At 42.9% G+C, this 19865-nt stretch overlaps 1 protein-coding gene across 1 annotated transcript; it reads left to right on the top strand.

Annotated features, from left to right (window-relative positions):
• Positions 1-3145: 3145 nt before the first annotated feature.
• On the top strand, positions 3146-5577 carry LOC308310443 (uncharacterized protein; the record flags this gene model as incomplete). The annotated part of the gene is made up of 9 exons (XM_080756785.1): positions 3146-3242; positions 3498-3608; positions 3703-3794; positions 3907-4027; positions 4342-4452; positions 4590-4665; positions 4791-4900; positions 5009-5182; positions 5360-5577. 9 exons carry the CDS (start codon positions 3146-3148, stop codon positions 5575-5577), a joined length of 1110 nt encoding a protein of 369 aa, XP_080612911.1.
• Positions 5578-19865: the final 14288 nt, after the last annotated feature.

The following is a 19865-nucleotide window of genomic DNA, read 5'->3' as shown; positions in this document are numbered from 1 at the left end:
AGCGTCTACTAAGACGCCTGAAGTTAGCTGGTCGAGGAGGGATGCTGATGGGATGCGTGTGAACACCAGCAAACGCAAGAGAAAGGCTTCATCTTATGGTTAGTCTCCATCTAGTAAAATGTATGTAGTGATTTTGATCGATTGAAGTGTTTGGACTTTGGAGTATGTATAGGCCAGGATAATCGTTTGATGGTATATGTATTGTCTCCACCAGGCCGAAAGCTAGCCCCTTTCGGGACCCTAGTTTACCTTTTCTGAAGTTTGAAGGTACAGTACCCTAGGGTCCCTGACGGCTTATTCCGCCCTCCATAGGCTGCAGATGCTTGCATGGAGAGCGGCAGTGCTGCTTGAGTGTTGGTGAAATAATTCAAAGATGCATAACGCGGCTATAGAAGACCGCCGCAACATGTACAAAATGGCATTAACCGCTGATGCTGTTAACTATTTACTTTTTTTTTTTTTTTTAGTTTTGGCTTCTCTGAAATTCTCACTTCCTTATTGACTTCCCCTTGTACTGCCTCCCGCACCAGGGCAGGGTGGTCTGTGTGAGGCAGTAACGTAGGTAGGGACAAGCAGCTACGTAGCCAGTCGCCGCTCGGGAGGCGGTACAATAGGAAGAGAATTTCAGAGAAGCCAAAACTTAACGGCATCGGTGGTTAATGCATTTTCGTACGCGTTGCGGTGTTCGACTATAGCCGCGTTATGCATCTTTGAAACGGCATGAGGAGAGATTATGCCTCCTCTTTGCAAAATAAACGACAGTAGGGGCAGATTCATTCATACTGCTATTTTTAGAGCTGAAATGAAGTAGTTTCTGGACGGTATCTGACTAGCCCTCGCTGGCGCAGCCTATCTCAAACCCTAACCTCCCACGGGGCAGCACCCCTAAACCTAACCTTAACCCTCTCCCAACCCTTAATGCACCCCTCACCAACCTTAATCCGGTCGTTTTAAGGAATATAGTAACGGATACATGGCCAAATACATCTAGCCTACTAAAGAGATTTATAATTTCAACTGGACAGGGCTACGTGGATGAGTGACGGCAGAGACAGATTACATTCATTTGGTGTTGGCCTCTGGTTTACTATGCGTTTAGCAGGACTTTTGGCTTTGTAATGAATTGTTCATCAATTCTTGTTTTGATATTTATGCTGGCTAATAGTTTGAAAATATTCGGACCCACAGGAACTACACCAGCTACATCCACTACACCATCTGTCTCAACACCATGTCTCAGCTATCAAGAACCTGGTGAGTCTAAATCTACTTAAAATACACTCTTCAAAGAAGACTATGGCAGTGATGTTTGTTTTTATTTTTATTTTTCTTGTTTCTCCCCCTAAAGAGTTTAATACGCAGATGCTCGAGGAGATTCTTCGGGACTCTGCGTATGATTGTGTAGAGCAGCCAACAGACTCGGTCTCTACCACTTGGCATCAAAGGCAGAAAGACGTCCAACTAGGCTGGCAACAGGCAAGAGACCACAATGTGGACAACATGTTGTCAGCGGAGGACATCGGGGAGAAGACGTGTCAACACTGTCACTTGAGAGAAGCTGTCATCCGTTGTGGGGAATGTATGCCTTCAGAGTCGTTTTGTGCAGAATGTGATCGTTTGGTACATGAACGTCACGCTCTGCACAATCGTCAAACCACCATGTGTGGTTATTATAAATACATTCCCCCAACTGAGTCGGTGAATCTCAGTGATGGGAAATATACCATCTGTGAACAAGGTCTATTTTTCAATTAACGGACAACATGATCTCATTAAAAACTGTTATCCCATTACCTTCACACAACCCAAACATTTCATCCTGATTGTCCTTTACCTTTTCAGATTGTTTGCTGCCAACAGCATATCCTGGACAGATATGCACCTGCGACATGTTTGACGTTGCAGTCTCAGCTGGTAGAGCCATCATACTGGTTACCATAAATGGTAGGAATTTAAGTCTTAATCTATGTAGATGCACACACCGTATGTGTTTAATAGACATTTCTTAAGTTATGTCTCATTTACTCTCAGGCCGCTATGATCTTCGCCTCCCAGTGCTGTCGTGCAAACGGTGCTCTGAGCAGTGGTCTCCGGAGGTCAGAGACTTTATTAGAAGTGGCTACTGGCCTGGAACCATGCAAGGCCAGACGCTGTTCCACCAGGATGTCTTCCACTCCTTTGAGGCAATGAAGACATCAGCTCCAGCGTTGTCTAGACAAGCCTTCACAAGCATGTTGGACCAGAGGACAAGGCAGTTTGGAAGAGTAAGTAATTAGTTTGTCATGTCGTTAAGCCAGTTTATTTAATTTTATTTATGTAGCAGTCATATTCATTATTATATCTTTTCAGACTGGCAAAGTGAATGCAGGTTCTTTTCAGACAAGCTTTCTGCAGTATATGTACTGCAAGTCTGTTGAGAACCAGCTTCACGGAGATGAACAACGCTTTGTCTGTCCTGCTTGCACACCGGACATGCTGGCTGTTTCAGTTGATGGCAACAGAAAACTGTACAGGTTCCAGCAAACAAACCAGTTAGTTTGTCTTTGTCATTCCTATAAACACTATCGTAATGTTTATTTAAGATGACACTTCAGCTGTTGAATGTAATGACTAACTTTTGTGGCCTTGTTTTGAAAATGTGTGTACATAGGAGTGCAGAGCCAGGGTTCTTTGATGGCTTGTTCTTGGCAAAATACTCTGAGGTGTTGACGTTTGTTGAGGATGTCCGAGGAGTTTTACCAAGTGTACGTTTTAAACGAGTGAAAGATTGCTCAGCCAAAAAGTCTTGACTGTAGTAATTGTTTCAGCATTGAGTCCTGCACAATTGACAATTGTCTTTAATAAACTATTAAAACTGTATGTTCTAACTATGTATTTGGTAGACTGCGGGAAAAGCGACGTGCGGGAATTCGCACTGGCGAGCTGCAAGGGAGACGTCTAAGCAGCCCAACACGTTAGACGAAGAAGGCATTGATTGCTGTTTGTAGGCACGGATTCCTTCTTAGAGGTTAGTATTAGTATTGATGTAGTCTTGATGAATTGAACATAAGAATATATATCATGATTATTACAAGCACAATAATATGCTCCTAATCACCCCCCCAAAGGTCTGAATATGTACAGAGGAGAAATCTTTGCCTACCCAATGTTTCTCCAACGAGAGTACAAGAGTGCCACCTTCTTGGCCATGGATGTGACCTGCAGATACGTACCTTACCTGGAGAAGGTGTCTGAGAACCTGGGCCATCTTCGACCCCTTCTGAGAATGAAACCCTGCTTGTCGGTCATGCATGCTAAGGCACACACTACAAAATGCGAGGTGATGCGTCATACTGCTTGATGTTGACGTAAATTTGTAATTTAGATTGTCACAATGCATGGCAATGTTGGCCACAGAACAATGGTCTGAACTGACTCAAACTATATAACTATAGTGACTTATGGCTATGCATCAATATTGACCCTGCGTTTGGCCACACTGTTCATACTTCCTATAGATCCAGTGGAATGCGAGGAGGGAGTTGGGACCACTCTCGGTGAAGAGGTTGAGCAGGTCAACAGTTTCCTGTCCAGATGTGCCTTGACCACCAAGTATATGATGAAGTCAGGTTTGTAAGCTTATTTAACCCCTGCTACTGTTAGCCTGCAAAGGTACAGTACATTAAACATTTTCAACAATCTCATTTGGATTTGTGTTTACAGTAAGAACTGACATGCTCACAGTCCATGCCATGGGGTGGAATCTCCGGAAAGCCAATGGCCTACACACCGCGTTGTCTTCCCGATACAAAAAGGTATATTCGTTTCTTAAAAAAGCCGTAATGTGTAACTGATCATGATTCAACTTCAAATCCTATTTCATGAACACATTTGTAAATGACAGCATTCTGTATTGCAATTTTGCAGACCATCCAGAAGACTTTGGCGGTAACGGAGGAACTTGGGAAGCTGCAGGAACAGTTTAAGGTCACAGATGACATGCTGCAACAGTGGGTCGTGGATGTGAAGCAGTGGGCCACCAGTGCCGGTAAGAACGATGTCCTCACATGGACAACACAACAATGTGTGTGGGGGGAAGAATCAATCTGACTGCTGACAATGAGTACATTTTTGAGTGGTGCAACCACTCCCTTACGGAGCTGTGGGTGGGTGCGTCTGGGCACAAACACCTGTGCGCAAACACGTACGCACATATTAACTGTATATATATATATGGTGATTTTGGGTGTGAAAGTACAGTACAGAGGGTACAGTAGAGGGACCCCCACACGGTAACTCTGTCATTTCTGAACCGTTCACCTTCACAAGAATTTTAACTAGAATTTATTTATTTTTTCTTAGGAAGTGCAACAGCCAGGACTGTGGACTTGGATGTGCATGGTTTGCAGCTCTCCATGGAATCCCTTTTTGTGAGCATCTGTCAGAAGAAACATTACATTTACAGACAAAATGGTATGTCTTAAAATGAAATCATTTAGCTGGCACTTGCAGTATGTCTGTGTTTGTTAAGGGACTGATTTGGTTGTGTGGTGTAATTTCAGCTTTCTTTGTGGAAAAATATCGTGTTTTGTAATTCTACTCTTTTACAGATCGCAATAAAAGGCGGCAGAAGATCAGCCAGAAGATTGGCCAGGAAAAGAAACGGTTGTTAGATGAGGTCGAGAGGTATGTAATGGATATTTTCGAATGCTTAATAGATTGCCAAATATATAATCATAATTATAGTGATCTGTATGCTGCTCTGCCTCAATCTTCAGGATAAATTCTCAATGCTAAATTTTACATTATAGGTACAATCAACAACCTGATGTCAGCCCTGTGGATGTAAGCTCTGTCGTGCATAATCTGTCCAACAAAGTTGCAGAGAGCATGATTTGGCCTTGGCAGGAACGGAACACAGGTGTTCAATATGATATATCTCTTATTAGACTTCATGACCTTGTTTGAGAACTTTTTATTGTATGTATTTATCAATGTTATCATTATTAATGTTGTCATATCTTCACAGATGGTGTTGACATTCTAACAAAGAAGCGGCTCTTTGACCAGGTGATGCTTGCATCACGACTAGCAGAGGAAAAGCATATTCTTATTAAGGAGATGATGCAGCACTGTGGCTTCTTAAAGGACTCTGTAGCAAAGGTGCAAACGCAGATGGGCACCGTTCTGTCACAGACGGGAAGTAAGTACAACTCAATCTGTGCAATTCTCAAGTGATGGCTATCGTGTTGGTATTTGGTTAATTTCAACTGCAGAATTCCCTGCAAATATTGTATCCCTATAAATTTTATCAAATAAGAACATGAGGTAGCTCTCTTTATAGCACATTACGCTTAATGTTCTTTCATATACATTCTAGCTTCTACAGCTGGATTGACAGAGGAGGGTTCGAGGGGCCGAATCTGTCTGCTCAAGAGGAAATTGGAGGACCTTAAAAATCAACAGCAGACTGCAGGGAGAACGTACAAGGCCATTCTGGGGCCAAATCCCCAGCTGTTGGAAGAAGAGGATGCTGAGATGGAGGAGGAAAGAGAGTGGCGACCAGAAAGCTCGGACGATGATGACGAGGAGGACTAATTACCAAAACTTTTTTATATTGACGCTTTTTTATTTTTTTTACCTGGGTATTTCCCAGAGTAATTTGTCAGGATTAGAGTCTGTGCGTGACATCATACCCGGAGGTTATGCAGGAACACCTGAGTGGGAAAAACTACTACTACTTTAGCCTTGATATGACTTTAATTTTTGGATGTATGGGCTATCTGGTTGCATTAAACAATGTTAAACTCACTTTGCCTTCATTTTATGCATGTGCATTCCCTCTATTTTATAATATGGTTTAGACTGATTATATCTTGTGCTGTGTTTATAATAGGCCATGTATGGCCGGTTGTCCTTTTATTGGGTTTTGACGTAACCAACTCTGTTGTAATCATTATGATATTATCACATCTGCTTGTGCAAGTAATGTGTCCATATTTTATATTTGTGTCCTGCAGCTGTCTGTTTGGTTATTTAAACTTTCTTAAATGGAAAAAAGAGCATTGTTTTCTCACTACAAGTGTGTGTATACAGGGTAGCTGCACATCTCTTAAGTGACAATTTAATGATTTGAGAACCACTGCTCTGTATGGGCATTGCAAGTTACCGTATGAAATTGTGTAATTTATGTTATTGGATGCTAGATTTCTATCCTACATACTAGTTCCTTTGCATTTAGGGTGGACACTTTCTTTAGAAAGGTCATGTCAGACATAATGACCATTTGAACTCTGCAGTCGCCCTATAATGGATTATGAACGAGGCATAATCTGCTTAAAACTATAATTACACTTACTCAAATAGTCATTCTTTATAACACAAGTATCTTATGACAGGTCAAGTATCATTGCTTGTCCCTGCTTGTATTTTCAATCAGATTTTGTCACTTCCACAATATACACTGGGCATACAGTGGAGCAAAATACCGTTCTCCACAACTGATTATGCTTCACATTTAAAAACAATAGACAAAGCCTATTAAAAAGTAAAAAGAACAACATTGGCAAGAGAAAGTGCTATTCATCTCTCAGGGCAGGAGTTCAACCAGAGGGTGGGAGGGGTCAGTCTGTAGGGACTTGCGGTCAGCATCTGTACAGTTCCCATACCAGACAGTGATGCAGTACGTCAGGAGACTCTCAATGATTCCTCTGTATGATGTCATAATAGAGGGGGGGGGGGTTCACTTGTTTCAGTCTCCGCAGGAAGTACAGTCGTTTCAGGGCTTTCTTGGTGATAGCTGAGGTCTTAGTGGACCACTTTAGGTCGTCAGCAATATGCACCCCCAGGTACTTAGTACTTTGTACCCTTTCCACAGCAGCACCGTTGATGGTAAATGGGGTGTGCACACAGTATTGTTAAGTGTATTGTGAATGCCATAGTTGTACTACATTTTAATGCATCATATGCATGCCCAATGAGCACTTATAGTGACTGATAATCACACTGATTCATTATAACAGTGATTATAAAGCTTTTTAGGCCTACGACACCCTGAGGGCGAGAAGCACGCATACGCCTGGGTGAAAGGAGACTGCTGGACGAGTGAGTGCTGGCTCTTTGGAATGGGGGGTCAGATCAACATGGAATTAATTCTGTACTGGCCATATCTGGAGTGTGTCTTGAGTGTACAGGGGTTGATGAGGTCAAATCAACATATGGAATGTGAGAACAGGAAGGTCAGGTGGGGGTGGATCAACACATGGAATGTCATAACAGGTCAGCTCCATATATGGCGATCTAAAGCCCTAACCACACAAAAGGGTCAAGACGGTGACCACAGATCATGGTGACCCACTGACCCGTTGGTGTGGTTAGGGCTTAAGGGTTTGAGGTCAGATGTAGAGTCTCTCTCTCTCTGTCTCTCTCTCTCTGTGTGTGCGTGTGACCTTACTGAATGGTGAAATGCTAACCCTAATTTTGAGAACCACACGTCCATGAGTGGGGAGATACATATTGGTGCGTTCGTGTCATCGATACCTACTCGTGGATGTAAGGCACGCCCATTTTCGCGCGTCAAAGTGTAACCCTAATCTTCTGAACCACATGGTAACCACATGACCGTGCGTGGATAAACACATATCAGATTGTTCGTCCTGACAAGCTATATAACATACTAAAAGATGGGCCCCTAATATCCAATGGTTTTTGACTTAGAGGCCTTAGAGAGGCTAGACAAATAACAAAACTTTTTTTTTCAACGGGACCAATTCCATTTAATCCAGCGTGAAAAAGTGAGTCAGAGTAAGTATTTTCTGAAAAAAAAAAATATATATATTTGTTTGTGGGGTCCAAAAAACGTGTCTAAAAAAAGATCTAAAATATTTAGAAGTGTCGTAGAGACTTGAAACCAATTCCATTGGATTCCTCGTGCTTCAGACATGGATAGACACCCTTTGTTTTAGGAAAATTGGTTATTCCCTGTCGATTATAGCCTTAAAGGGCCTCAACGCCGTACAAAGGTCACAGGCGTAACCTTTGATAGTTAGAAGTGTCGTAGAGACTTGAAACCAATTCCATTGGATTCCTCATGCTTCAGACATGATGGATAGACACCCTTTGTTTTAGAAGAATTGGTTATTCCCTGTCGATTATAGCCTTAAAGAAAGCCTATCAGACTGAGGCCGCAGTCACACCAATCAGACAAGCGTCTCATGGTTGTCTGATGAAAAGCATCAGACAAGACAGCTCCCAATGCATTTCTAATGGGAGTCACGTGGTCTCATCAGACAAACGTGTTTCATGGGGGGGGGGGGGGGGGGGCACGACACGAGACACAAAACATTTTGTAGGCGACAAACTGAAGAACAAGGCGGCACCTCAGACAAGACAAAAAGGGTTGGGTTTACCCGCCAACCAATAGGAGAGAAGGTCCGTTTGTTACGCTGCACTGGGCGGTCTTTTCACACTCTGAGTCTGTTGTTTTTTTTCTGCATAGTGCAGACACGGAAGAGGAAAGCCTATGCACTTTCGTATTAACGAAAATTATTTTATTGTTAAGTAAAGTAGTTTGGTCTGTTCCAGTAAGCAATTCAACAGGAAAATATAATCCCTGCCCGTCGTGGCCGAACAGAAAATTAAAACATATATAAAACCTTATAATTCAAGGTGCATGCATTTTCACTCCTAATGCTTATATGATTCTGCCCTGTGTTATGATCTGAGTGCCTATGCTGTGTAGCCTACTTGTACGACTGTACGTGAATATACAAATGTACTAGATATTTATCGTGTACACACGCACACGCACACCCTGCATTGACAGAATGGACCGGAGCTACTTATAAACTGCAGAAACAGTACAGTAGCATATCAAAAGAGATTGCATGCAAGCTATCAAATAATTCAGGTGTCACGTCGACTCCGTGAAGTTTCTTCAAACCATTCCATATGATTTGGTTGTTAAAATAAAATAAAACTGTTAATATGAATGAACATGTTTTCAGTTCCCATGGGCAGTGCGCATTGGACTGGAGATTATGAAAGAGTCGTAGCCATGACTTATATTTCTGAAAATGCTACTGCATGCTCCCAAACAATCATTTTGGGCATGAAATGTTATGATTCCCCCCCTTTTTTTTCTCTCATTTTTTTTAATAACATTAACATCGAGTAACGCTAAGCGAACGTAAGTTCAGTAACGCTGAACGGTCTGACTGCAGATAGGAGAGAGCCGTGCGCCCAGGCGCCCCATGGCTAACAGCCTGAAATGCAGCAACGTGTGTTGTGGTAAAATGGATGCGCTTTATTAAAAATAATGGAGTCGTTGCTAAGCTCTCTCTGGCGCGTCTCCCTTTCCCTCTTTCTCCTCGCCACCAACATCGCCAGGACAAGAGCCCTCTTTCTCCTCCAAAAAAACATTTTGTCACCACAAACACGTTGACACAACCAACAAGCTACTAGCTACTGTGTCCCGCAGCTAACAGCGTAAGGACAACAACAGGCAACACGAACACGTGGATCTGTTTCCGCATGTCCTCGCACCGCCCACGCACCGCCCAGATTACGCAAAGCATTGTGGTACATTGATGCGACAAACGACAAGACAGATGAAACCATAAAACATTGATTAGATGCTTGTCTGATAGGTGTGACAGGCGCCTGAGGAGCACTGCAAGTCTGCAACACACACACACACACACACACACACACACACACGCATACGCACACACGCACTGCTTGCTGGGAGTGCAGGCAGAGCCATTAATTAGCAACTCTGTTGAACCGTGAGGCTGTCTTTGATGTGCAATTGTGCATGAGGCCTGATCACTCAGCTGCGTGTTATTCTCACTGATTGACTGGCTGAAGCGCAGACGTTATCCCCCCCCCACCCCCCCTGTCAATGCTGCATAGTTGTGTATTGCAGGGGTCCCGTTTTCATTTTCGTGATATATATGCCATATATAATTATGACACATCAAAATTAAATATTTCCAACTGATTTTGAGTGTCCATATACAGTAGGATACACATAACAAGCTTAGAAATATTTTCTTTCACATCAGGATATAATGATTATTAAACTCAGAGCAGTAGCCCACCTACAGTATGTCCCAGAATTCCTCCCCAGTCATGAGTTAGAAGTTTGAATGAATGTACAATTATGTGCATGATGTAATTTGTACATGTGAGTGTCAGTAGACTTATTTGAACTGACTAAACCTTTTTTGAAATATTTAATTTTAAAAGAAAAAATAATCTGTCTCACTCTTATGGCAGTGTGCGAGTGATTGCATTGTGTTTGAGCTGACAGGCCCTTTTTGATGTCAACCAATCAAGTCACCTTAATTCAAGTGGCAAATGCCAAAATTGTTTTTTAATATAAAATATATATTTTTAGGGGCATGTCACGTGGTCTACCTGCAAAGCCATTGTGATCTACTGGTAGATAGTTTGCGATCTACCTTTTGGGCAGATGTATGGCATGTGGACCAGATTAACTAAATAGTTATGACATGTTTTTCCCTAAATACTTTAGAAGATATATGCACCAAACTGTACACAGGCATTGTTTCAGTGCTTCAAAACAGCAATATTATGAGAATGGGATATTTATGGAGATCAGAAAGTGTTTGCTGTTGATGTAATCTGCTAAATTCCTAAATTGTAAAAGGCTACGTTTCACTAATCATTATCAATTTTCAAAATACCTATACCAATGACAATTCAACATCTAACAATCTGAGAAGTAGAACTATAAAGTTCTACTATAAATGTTAAGTGAAATACTTTGACCCCTGCAGCTAATTGTACAGTGAGTTCCTTGCCAACACAGCCCTACTGAGCAAATTATGAAACAGTGATTTATAAACAAATATTTTATTTGTACAAAATCAATAAAATCAATAAAATAAAATAAAACTCATTTGTCAACCACATTCTTGGACAGGATCCACGAGGGCGGGAAGGTTTTTTTGCTGAAATGAAAACAGATGAAGTCCTATTAAATACCAAGAAAGTGGAGTATATCACGACACATCTTTCATCCTTAAACTGGCACCCTGTGTCAAATAATTGATTTAAAAATACTGCTGGGTCTATAAAACAAAATCCAAAATACATTTCTGATCTTGTACATGAATCACCCAGACCCCTCAGGTCAGCCTGCATGTTAAACCATCCTGCTCCCGTGAATTCATTCTTCTTCCGGTGCGAAAAAGTGGAAGAGAACCAATCGCCCAGGCCCCTGTGATTGACAGACGCTGTCTGAATTCACGTGACCAGGATGGTTTACCAGGCTAGGAAAGGTCTGCTTGGACGTGGTGAAGCATTCATTATTTATTATGCACCACATATCTGGAACAAACAGCAGGTCTGCTGCTGCCACTGCATTTGTAATAATACAAATGTGCAATAACACATTTCCTGACATTGAAATCCTGTTAAGCAGCTAAAGAAAGCTTTTAAGCTTTACATAAAAATTATCAGTTTGTAAGATGCTTTTACAGAATATATATACACACCGGTATAACAAATAGGCTACATCAGAGAAACAAAGTTAAAGTTACCATTTGGGGCATGGGGCCCAATGCACCAGGGACTCTTTCTTGCCCTTGGGAAGAAGGAAAACAGGAAAATAAAAGAATTACTCCCAGCTTCTAGAATGCTGTCAGCATATAACCAAAATGTAATTATTTTGTTTAATATCAGAGCTCAAACTGAAAATAATTCTACATGTTCCAAATACTGCAAAATGCAACATTGTAACAAGTTCATGTTCCTGCCATGTCCTTGTATACTCAATCTTTTTTTTATTTATAATGGTGTTGTGTCTGAGCCGTTTTTCTTTTCTTTTCTTTATTTTCTTTTGCTGTTTGTTATTATGTTCTTGTTGTGTAATGTCTTGTTGTTGTCTTTAAATGTCTAAAAAACCAATAAATATACTTCAAAAAACAAAACAAAAAACAAGTTAATACGGTACAGTAGAAACTAACCTTTCTGGTACGTTGCTTTTTGTCCACAGCCACAATTCCGTATTGGACATTTACATTGTTGTGAAAGTCACAATCTGTAAACACAAACCACAACACAAACACCAATTAATTCCTCCCCATACATTTCTGTATTACACTGCTCTTGTACCCTACTCGCTCACATACTGTTTAGCCTCCACCCGGAGGACGTATAGTGCCTGCCTACTCTTCACATTCAACACATCGCTCTGCCGCTGACATGCACTGCCTTAGCCCGTAAGTGAAGAGACACATATTACCCTTTCTGCATCAGTGAAGTTTATGTTATGAGTTTGACCAGAAGGTCAAGATTCAATGTATTCCCTGAGCAAGCAGGCAGGCTTTATTAGTGCAATCATAAAAATGGCAACATATGCGCAGTAATCTGGGGTTATAACAATAGTCATTCATACCATCATCCCCTTCCTTTCCTTCCGTCACTGTCCTCTTCCCAGTCACCACAGGCGTGCTGCATGGAGGAAAAGAAAACATTTAAAATGGGAATTAAGGCCTGTGGTCTTTGCCTCGCAAGCCAGGTTCTCAAACACCACGCCATCATTTAAATTGAAATTAAATGTATGCTGCTGAGCAAGAGCAGAGTGTGCGATTTTCCAACACATCTGAACAAAGTGGATGTGCGAAATTCTTCTTTGCAAAGACTATGTGGTCATATATATATATATATATATATATATATATATATATATATATATATATATATATATAGATATACAGTATATTTGGTAACAGGAATATTTTAACTGTTACAGAATTGCACTGGTAGATAGATGCCTGTGAAAACAGCCAAATATTCTTGTGCCCAAAGATTGACTTTATTCAAACTGCAGGCATCTTGGGATTCCTGGGGGAGTCCTGCAGGGTCCTGCAGGGCCGTTGAGTGATATTGAACGAGCGCTTCCAAACGCCAACAAATCAGCTGCGCAAGGAATTTCTAGACATGAAGTGGCTCATAATGTGTCTACGGTGGATTTTTATACACCTGCAATGCTGGTGAGTTTTTAAGCAAAAGGCTGATGCATGGTGCATAGGGCAATAGAGCATAATTATATTAAAATGTCACACACACCGTCAGGCACTTGTGTGGGACCTTTTTTGTTTTTCAAAGATATCCCTTTTAATATATGCTGGTGAGTTTGACATTGTTTAATTTAATACAATCAGATAGGACTTTTCTGATTGGATGTATGGGCTGTCAATGGGAAATTGCAGCTAGTTAGCACCCTGCCATTAACTTAATGGCAAGATGGCTGCGGTCTGCATATACTCAATTGCTCAGCGTCTAGCGTCGCAGTCCCTCCCCCTTTCAGAACAACGAGTGGCCCAGGAAATGAATCGCAATGCATTTTGGCCATAGGCATTTCTTAAATTATTTATTTAAAGACTTTTTAAGTGTCGTACGAAGCCAACTCTTGTCGTGACAAATCATGACAACACACACAATATTTTGGACCAAACAAAGAATTACAAAGTAGAAAAAAACGCCAGGTTACAACACTTCTTTTGTTGTTCTTCTTCTTTGTAATTATTTGTTTGGTCCAAAATATTGTGTGTGTTGTCATGATTTGTCATGACAAGAGTTGGCTTGGCTGCCTATGGTCAAAATGCATTGCGATTCATTTCCTGGGCCACTCGTTGTTCTGAAAGGGGGAGGGACTGCGACGCTCTATTGTCACTTACCTTTTAGTAGGTCCCTTCTGTCTTTTCTTTTTGGGCTCCTCCACCATCTCTTCCTGCTCCATCTCTCTGCCCTCCTGTTGTCCATCCTCATCCACCTCGGCACCACCCTCTGAGGACGGACAAGGCCTAGAGGAAGAGGATATATCCTCTTCCTCCAGGTCTTGTCCATCCTCACCCCCCACATCTTCTTCCACCTCGGCACCACCCTCTGCACCACCCTCTGAGGACGGACAAGGCCTAGAGGAAGAGGATATATCCTCTTCCTCCAGGTCTTGTCCATCCTCACCCCCCACATCTTCTTCCACCTCTGCACCACCCTCTACATCCACCGTCTGCAAGACGATATACTCTTCCTCCTCTTCCTCCAGGCCTTCGACTCCATCCTCACCCCCCACCTCCTCTGCAAACTGTTCCCCCATCTCCCTCTCCTCTCCTTCTCCCATGTCCTGGGCCTCTGCAAAATTGCATGCTTTGAAAGAACAAAAACAAAAAAGGTATAGTTAAGACAAATTGGCTCCATCTGGACATAATACAGGACCATTGTCATGGATATAGATATTGTGCTCTAACTCACCTTGCAGTAAGCCATCAAAGAGGCCAAGGAGCCTACCCAGCAACACTTCTCCCTCTGCAGGGAGTTCAAAAGGGAAAAGGACGTCGGCCTTCCAGCCACCAGCCTTTCCCCTCCTAGGCGTCCCCCACAGGAGGATGGGGACATAGCCCAGGGCCTTCATTTTCTCCACCTAAAGCAATGAAAAGCATAAAAGCAAACTTAAGAGACATTGTAAATGGCAGGGTTACAAAGCCCAATGAACATCTATTTCATCTGGTGCCGTTCACTGAAAAAAGCTGATCAACATGCCCTGTATGCATTAGCCTAGGCATGGCCAGACTAATATCACAATAAAACTTTATTTGTATAGCACATTTCATGACATGTAGCTCAAAGTGCTTTACAGAGAAGCAGAGACATGTTTGAGACATCTAGCCAGGAAGTCATAGAGGTAGTAAGGTGCACCATTATGGGTGCGTTCACATATGTTTGTGCACATGAAGCTGCAGCCTAATTTATGCTCTGGCCCGCGAAGATGTCACGCGCGCAGAGAACAGCCCAGACTAGCAGACCTCTAAGGTCACAACAGTTGTACTGTATATCAGAGGTTCCCTGTTGCGCAATTAAGTATAAATGTCTCCTATAGGGTGCACCTCACTGCCAACACACAAGAGGAGGTTGAATGAACTGAAACCAGCGGCCCCCAAAACCACACGTTTGGGAATTGATTACATGAAACACTCACCCATGAGACCAGTCTCAATGTTTGTAAACAGATAATTGGTCTATTGCACAGTGAGCTATATCTGAACCCTAGACTGTACAGATTATACATGGTTTCATTTCTCAGAAATTATTTTGAATGGAACAAGCATTCTGATGATGAATAACAACACAAGTCAATGCACCCAAGTCTGTAAATAATACAAAAACGTCCATAGTAACTACAAAATAAATACAATAGTACAAAAATACTAGAATAAAATACAAAAATAGAAAGACACAAATATGTATTACCATCACCACAGTACGGTCCACAGTTTTGGAACCATTTCCTGTCTTCTTTGTCTTCTTTGCCCATTGGCTCGAAATGGCTCGAAATTTCTTAAGGCATTGGTTGTGCCTCTCCTTACGGGCCAACAGAACCCCACACTGTGTGTGTGTGTGTGTGTGTGTGTGTGTGTGTGAGTGAGTGAGTGAGAGAGAGAGAGAGAGAGAGAGAGAGAGAGACAGAGACAGAGAGAGAATAATTAGGTTCTCTTAGCGGTTATCCTGTTTAATAGGGAAAAAAGTATGCTGTTGAGTTAATACACCACCAGGAAAATGTCAATGTCCATTATCACACAATGCCATAAGCTGTCATTATTGCAATGCTAGTGTTGTCATCTTCTTGAATTCCTAAACACCTGTTTGACTGACCAGAGTTTAACAGACTCAATATCCACTTTTAGCTATAATAGGATGTGATTTATAAAAACGTAGTCAAATTCTATTTCAACAGGTCAATCCATCAGTTCAGAAATGTTTCGAAAATACATACACACTGCCTAGTGTAACAAAACTAAACTCTCATCACTGTGTTGCTTATTTAATGTCAATCAAGTTCATTTGAACTTAATGACTCTGGCCATTGACTGTTAATCATGGCAGTATGCTAAAGGCCTACTGTACTGTATATATTACCTACCTTTTTGCACGTCTGGAGCCCACATGGCATTGTGGCCTTGCAGCGGTGGCATGTCCGGCTGTTGGATGGCATTTCTACATTTTTTTTGAGTGGTGCAACCACTCCTACAATCAGCAATGTCCATGTACCTACCTGTGTGTACACCTGTGTATATGAGCCTGAGTATGTTACTGATTTATACCAGTAGGGGGCGGCAGAAACAGAGGGAGGGGTAGTGCTGTGTAATGAGAGAGAGAGAGAGAGAGAGAGAGAGAGAGAGGGGGGGGGGGGGGGGGGGGGGGGGGAATTGCACCACTCAGTTCACACGTGTGTGATTTTTTAGGGGAAAGGTGGGAAACAATTATTTAAAGCGGTACTATGTAGCCTTTTTAATGAATAAAATGTAAATGTCTCCAATCTGTATAGTAAAGTATGTGTTAATATACTTACTGTGCACTAAAATCAGATTCTCTCTCTCTCTCTCTCTCTCTCTCTCTCTCTCTCTCTCTCTCTCTCTGCAACCCGGCCGTCAGACCCTGCAGGGAAGAAAAAATTGAATGTAGTCTGTGGACGAGAGAGATAATTAACATACACAACTACACCATATTATACTGTATTCCTAAATACTCTTCAAGTTAGTATTGTCATCTTTATTATTATTATTTATACAAAAATACAGTAATACACCACATACATAGAAATAATAATCTAGATTCATACCATATAGGTAAACCAAGAACCTAACCTATACCTACTTAGGTATCTGCCTATCAGACTCTATCTAACCTAATGGTGCGTTCACACATGGAGCAGCTACATGCATCGCTCCGTCTTTGCAACGTCGTGTGGCTGGCTTCTATTGACAATGAATAGTACTACTAGATTGCATCTTTTACATATGCCCGTGTGACCCTCGTTTACTTGCCCCAATCTCGACCACTCGCACACGGACCGGTCACTCCAGCATGGTGGTAGTGTTACAGTGAAATTGGTGACCTGCTGAAATATGTGACTTGACTACGTCCCAACGAAAATCATTCCCGGTTTGTTCATTATGTTTTAGAGTTCAATCTAGTGGTATTTAGGCAATGTATTTAAAGACCTCCAATTAAGTTACGTTAAGTCCACAAGATGGTCACATATTTTGGCAGGTCAATAACTTTACCATGACACAACACAGCCATGGTGGTCTACCTCACTACCTGCCCGCCTATAAGTAGAATAGTAGATCCAACACAAAGTTTCTGTCATAGTAAATCACTTCATCACCTCACGACGAGCCAAATAGCCAGGCTAGCCTACACTAATTCATTCATTCACGCACAACACATAGCAAAGAAAGGTATTTATCCCTCTTACCTGAAATGTTCCAGTTCCACTGCACTGACGAGCGGTTAGCTGTAGCTGCTTTGCGCTGTTTTACTACACCTAGCAACGTCACTTCCGTAAGCCAACGTAAACCCTATTAATATAATAATAATAATAATTATTATTATTATTAATACCACTACTACTACTAATAATAATAATAATTAAACACGATGGTCATGACATTTCGGTAGGCACAAAATAAATAAAAATATAGCCTAACAAATTATATAAATGCATGCACTGAAGGAAGATAAAAACGCATTATAATGTTATAATTTATGAATACACACATGGGTACTTTATTTTTGTAATCTGAACATTTGTGTAGACGTTCTCACAAAAGTACACAGTCAAATTATGTTTTGTATTTATTTATTGTATTTTATTAGCACCGTGGCGTCACTGACGTAGAAGTGGATGGGGGGAGATTTAGTATGCTATCCACGCAATGTACAACGTATGGAAGTGGATGGGGGGGAAATCAGTATCGTATCCACGGTTTCACGGGAGGAATAGTACACTATACACTGTGGCAACCCAGGGGAGAACAGGTACAGATTCACAATAAAGCAAGAGGCTCGGAGTCAGAGGCAGCATAAACTTAAATCGTCTTTTATTTAAAGTCTTGGGGAAAGGGGCAAACGGGCAAAACGTCAACAGAAAGGTTCCTCTTCTCAGGGGCTTAGGCTTCTCACTTGCAGTCCTGTAGAGTAGAGCACAGAGAGAGAGCTAGTGACTTAGTTTGGGGGAGGGTGCTGCAGGCTCTCCCTTGAGGAGTTCTGTCGGCAGTCACTTGAGAGATCTCCCTCATACCAGCCTCAGAGATTCCTCCTTCCTCACTCCTGCAGCAGTTCAGACTCACTCACCAGACAGCTTGGGCGTCGGCCCTTTAACAGCTTCTGGTGATTACCTGACTGGCAGGTGCGTCCATGTCCAGGCTCCCATTGGCTGCAATATCTGTACCGGGTGATACACTCCCTCTATCACCTCCCCCAGCCTCATTCTGTGGGGAATAGGCCTGGCTGTTTCCCCTGGTTTGCCACACACCCCCCCTTCTAGCTCCAGGCAGAGGCCAGGAGCGTCAACAAAACAGCAGCTCTCATCTCTCCTGGACAGGGCGTCTGCGTTTCCATGGGCCTTGCCCGACCTGTGCTCAACTGTAAAATTAAAATTCTGCAAATCCAAAAACCATCTCGTCACTCTTGCATTACTGTCCTTAGCTGTTGACATCCACTTTAATGGTGCATGGTCAGTCACCAGTGTAAACTTCCGGCCCAGTAGATAATAGCGTAATTTGTGTAGAGCCCATTTGATTGCCAAACACTCTTTCTCTACAGTGGAATAATTCAGTTCATGTTTCTGCAACTTACGACTTATATAGACCACTGGGTGTTCCTCTCCATCCTGGCCCTGAGATAGTACCGCTCCAATGCCTGTTCCTGAGGCGTCTGCATGCACAACGAAGGGTATTTTAAAGTTAGGTGTCCTCAACACCGGCTCTGTGCACAGGGCTTTCTGGAGGGTGGCGAATGCTTCCTCCGCCTCGGCCGTCCAGGCCACCTGATTCGGAAGGCTTTTCCTGGTCATCTCATTTAGCGGTACTGCAATTGTAGCAAAGTGGGGAATGAAACATTGATAATAGCCAATCAGGCCAAAAAATGTTTTTACCTGGCGCTTAGTGGAGGGTTTAGGCCAGATTTTTACCGCCTCCACTTTCCGGAGCTGTGGTTTCACATTGCCTCTTCCTATCGTGTAACCCAGGTACTGGGTCTCCTCTAGGCCCAGGTGGCACTTCTTGGGGTTGGCTGTCAGACCAGCATGCCGTAGGGCTCCCAGGACAGCTCTCAAGTGTCCTAGATGGGAAGTCCAATCACTGCTGTAAATTATGATATCATCAATGTAAGACGCCGAGTACTCACGATGGGGTCTGAGGATTCTGTCCATCATGCGCTGGAACGTGGCAATTTTCCTACCACCCCGGCCCAGACCTCAAAGGACCCTCGGGTGGTCTGTATCTTGACTTGGGTGGTGGGATAACTCTGTGTATCCCCATGGACGCAGGATACCGGAATCGAGGGCCCCGGGGTGCCATTTGCTAGTTCGGGCCGGATGAGGGTCACGTGACTGCCGGAGTCCAACAAGGCTTCGGCATCTTGGTCCCCTACTTTAACGGGGAGCCTGGGGGCCTCTGTGCCCTCGTGGGCCCAGCGAGTGGTGAGATAGCTAGCACCCCTCGGTGGTGGATCCAGTGGGCCCTCGGTAGGCATGGACTCCTCATTCCCTGGGCAGCTCCATGACAAGTGGCCCTCCTGGCCACATGTGTAGCACCTTCGACGATCTCGAGTGGCGGCAGGGGGTCGGGTTGAATCCGGCCTGCTGGTAGGGACCTGGTGGGGGGCCTCCACGTTACCCTTTTTCTGCCGGGGTTTATCTCCCCGGGGGTCAGGACGGCCCGAGCGTGAGTTCTCCTGTCGACTGCCTCGCATTAGGTCCTCTGTGACCTGGTGGTTTTCCAGTAACGCTATCAGGGCATCGACGGAGGCGGGGCTGCTTTGGGCGACGTGTCGTTTGGCCTCGGCCGGTAGTG

The sequence above is a fragment of the Protomyctophum bolini genome, assembly GCF_963924005.1.
Source record: "Protomyctophum bolini genome assembly, chromosome: 22".
Classification (NCBI taxonomy): domain Eukaryota; kingdom Metazoa; phylum Chordata; class Actinopteri; order Myctophiformes; family Myctophidae; genus Protomyctophum; species Protomyctophum bolini.
The sequence above is the reverse complement of the archived record's forward strand: the minus strand, read 5'-3'. Positions and strand labels throughout refer to the sequence as shown.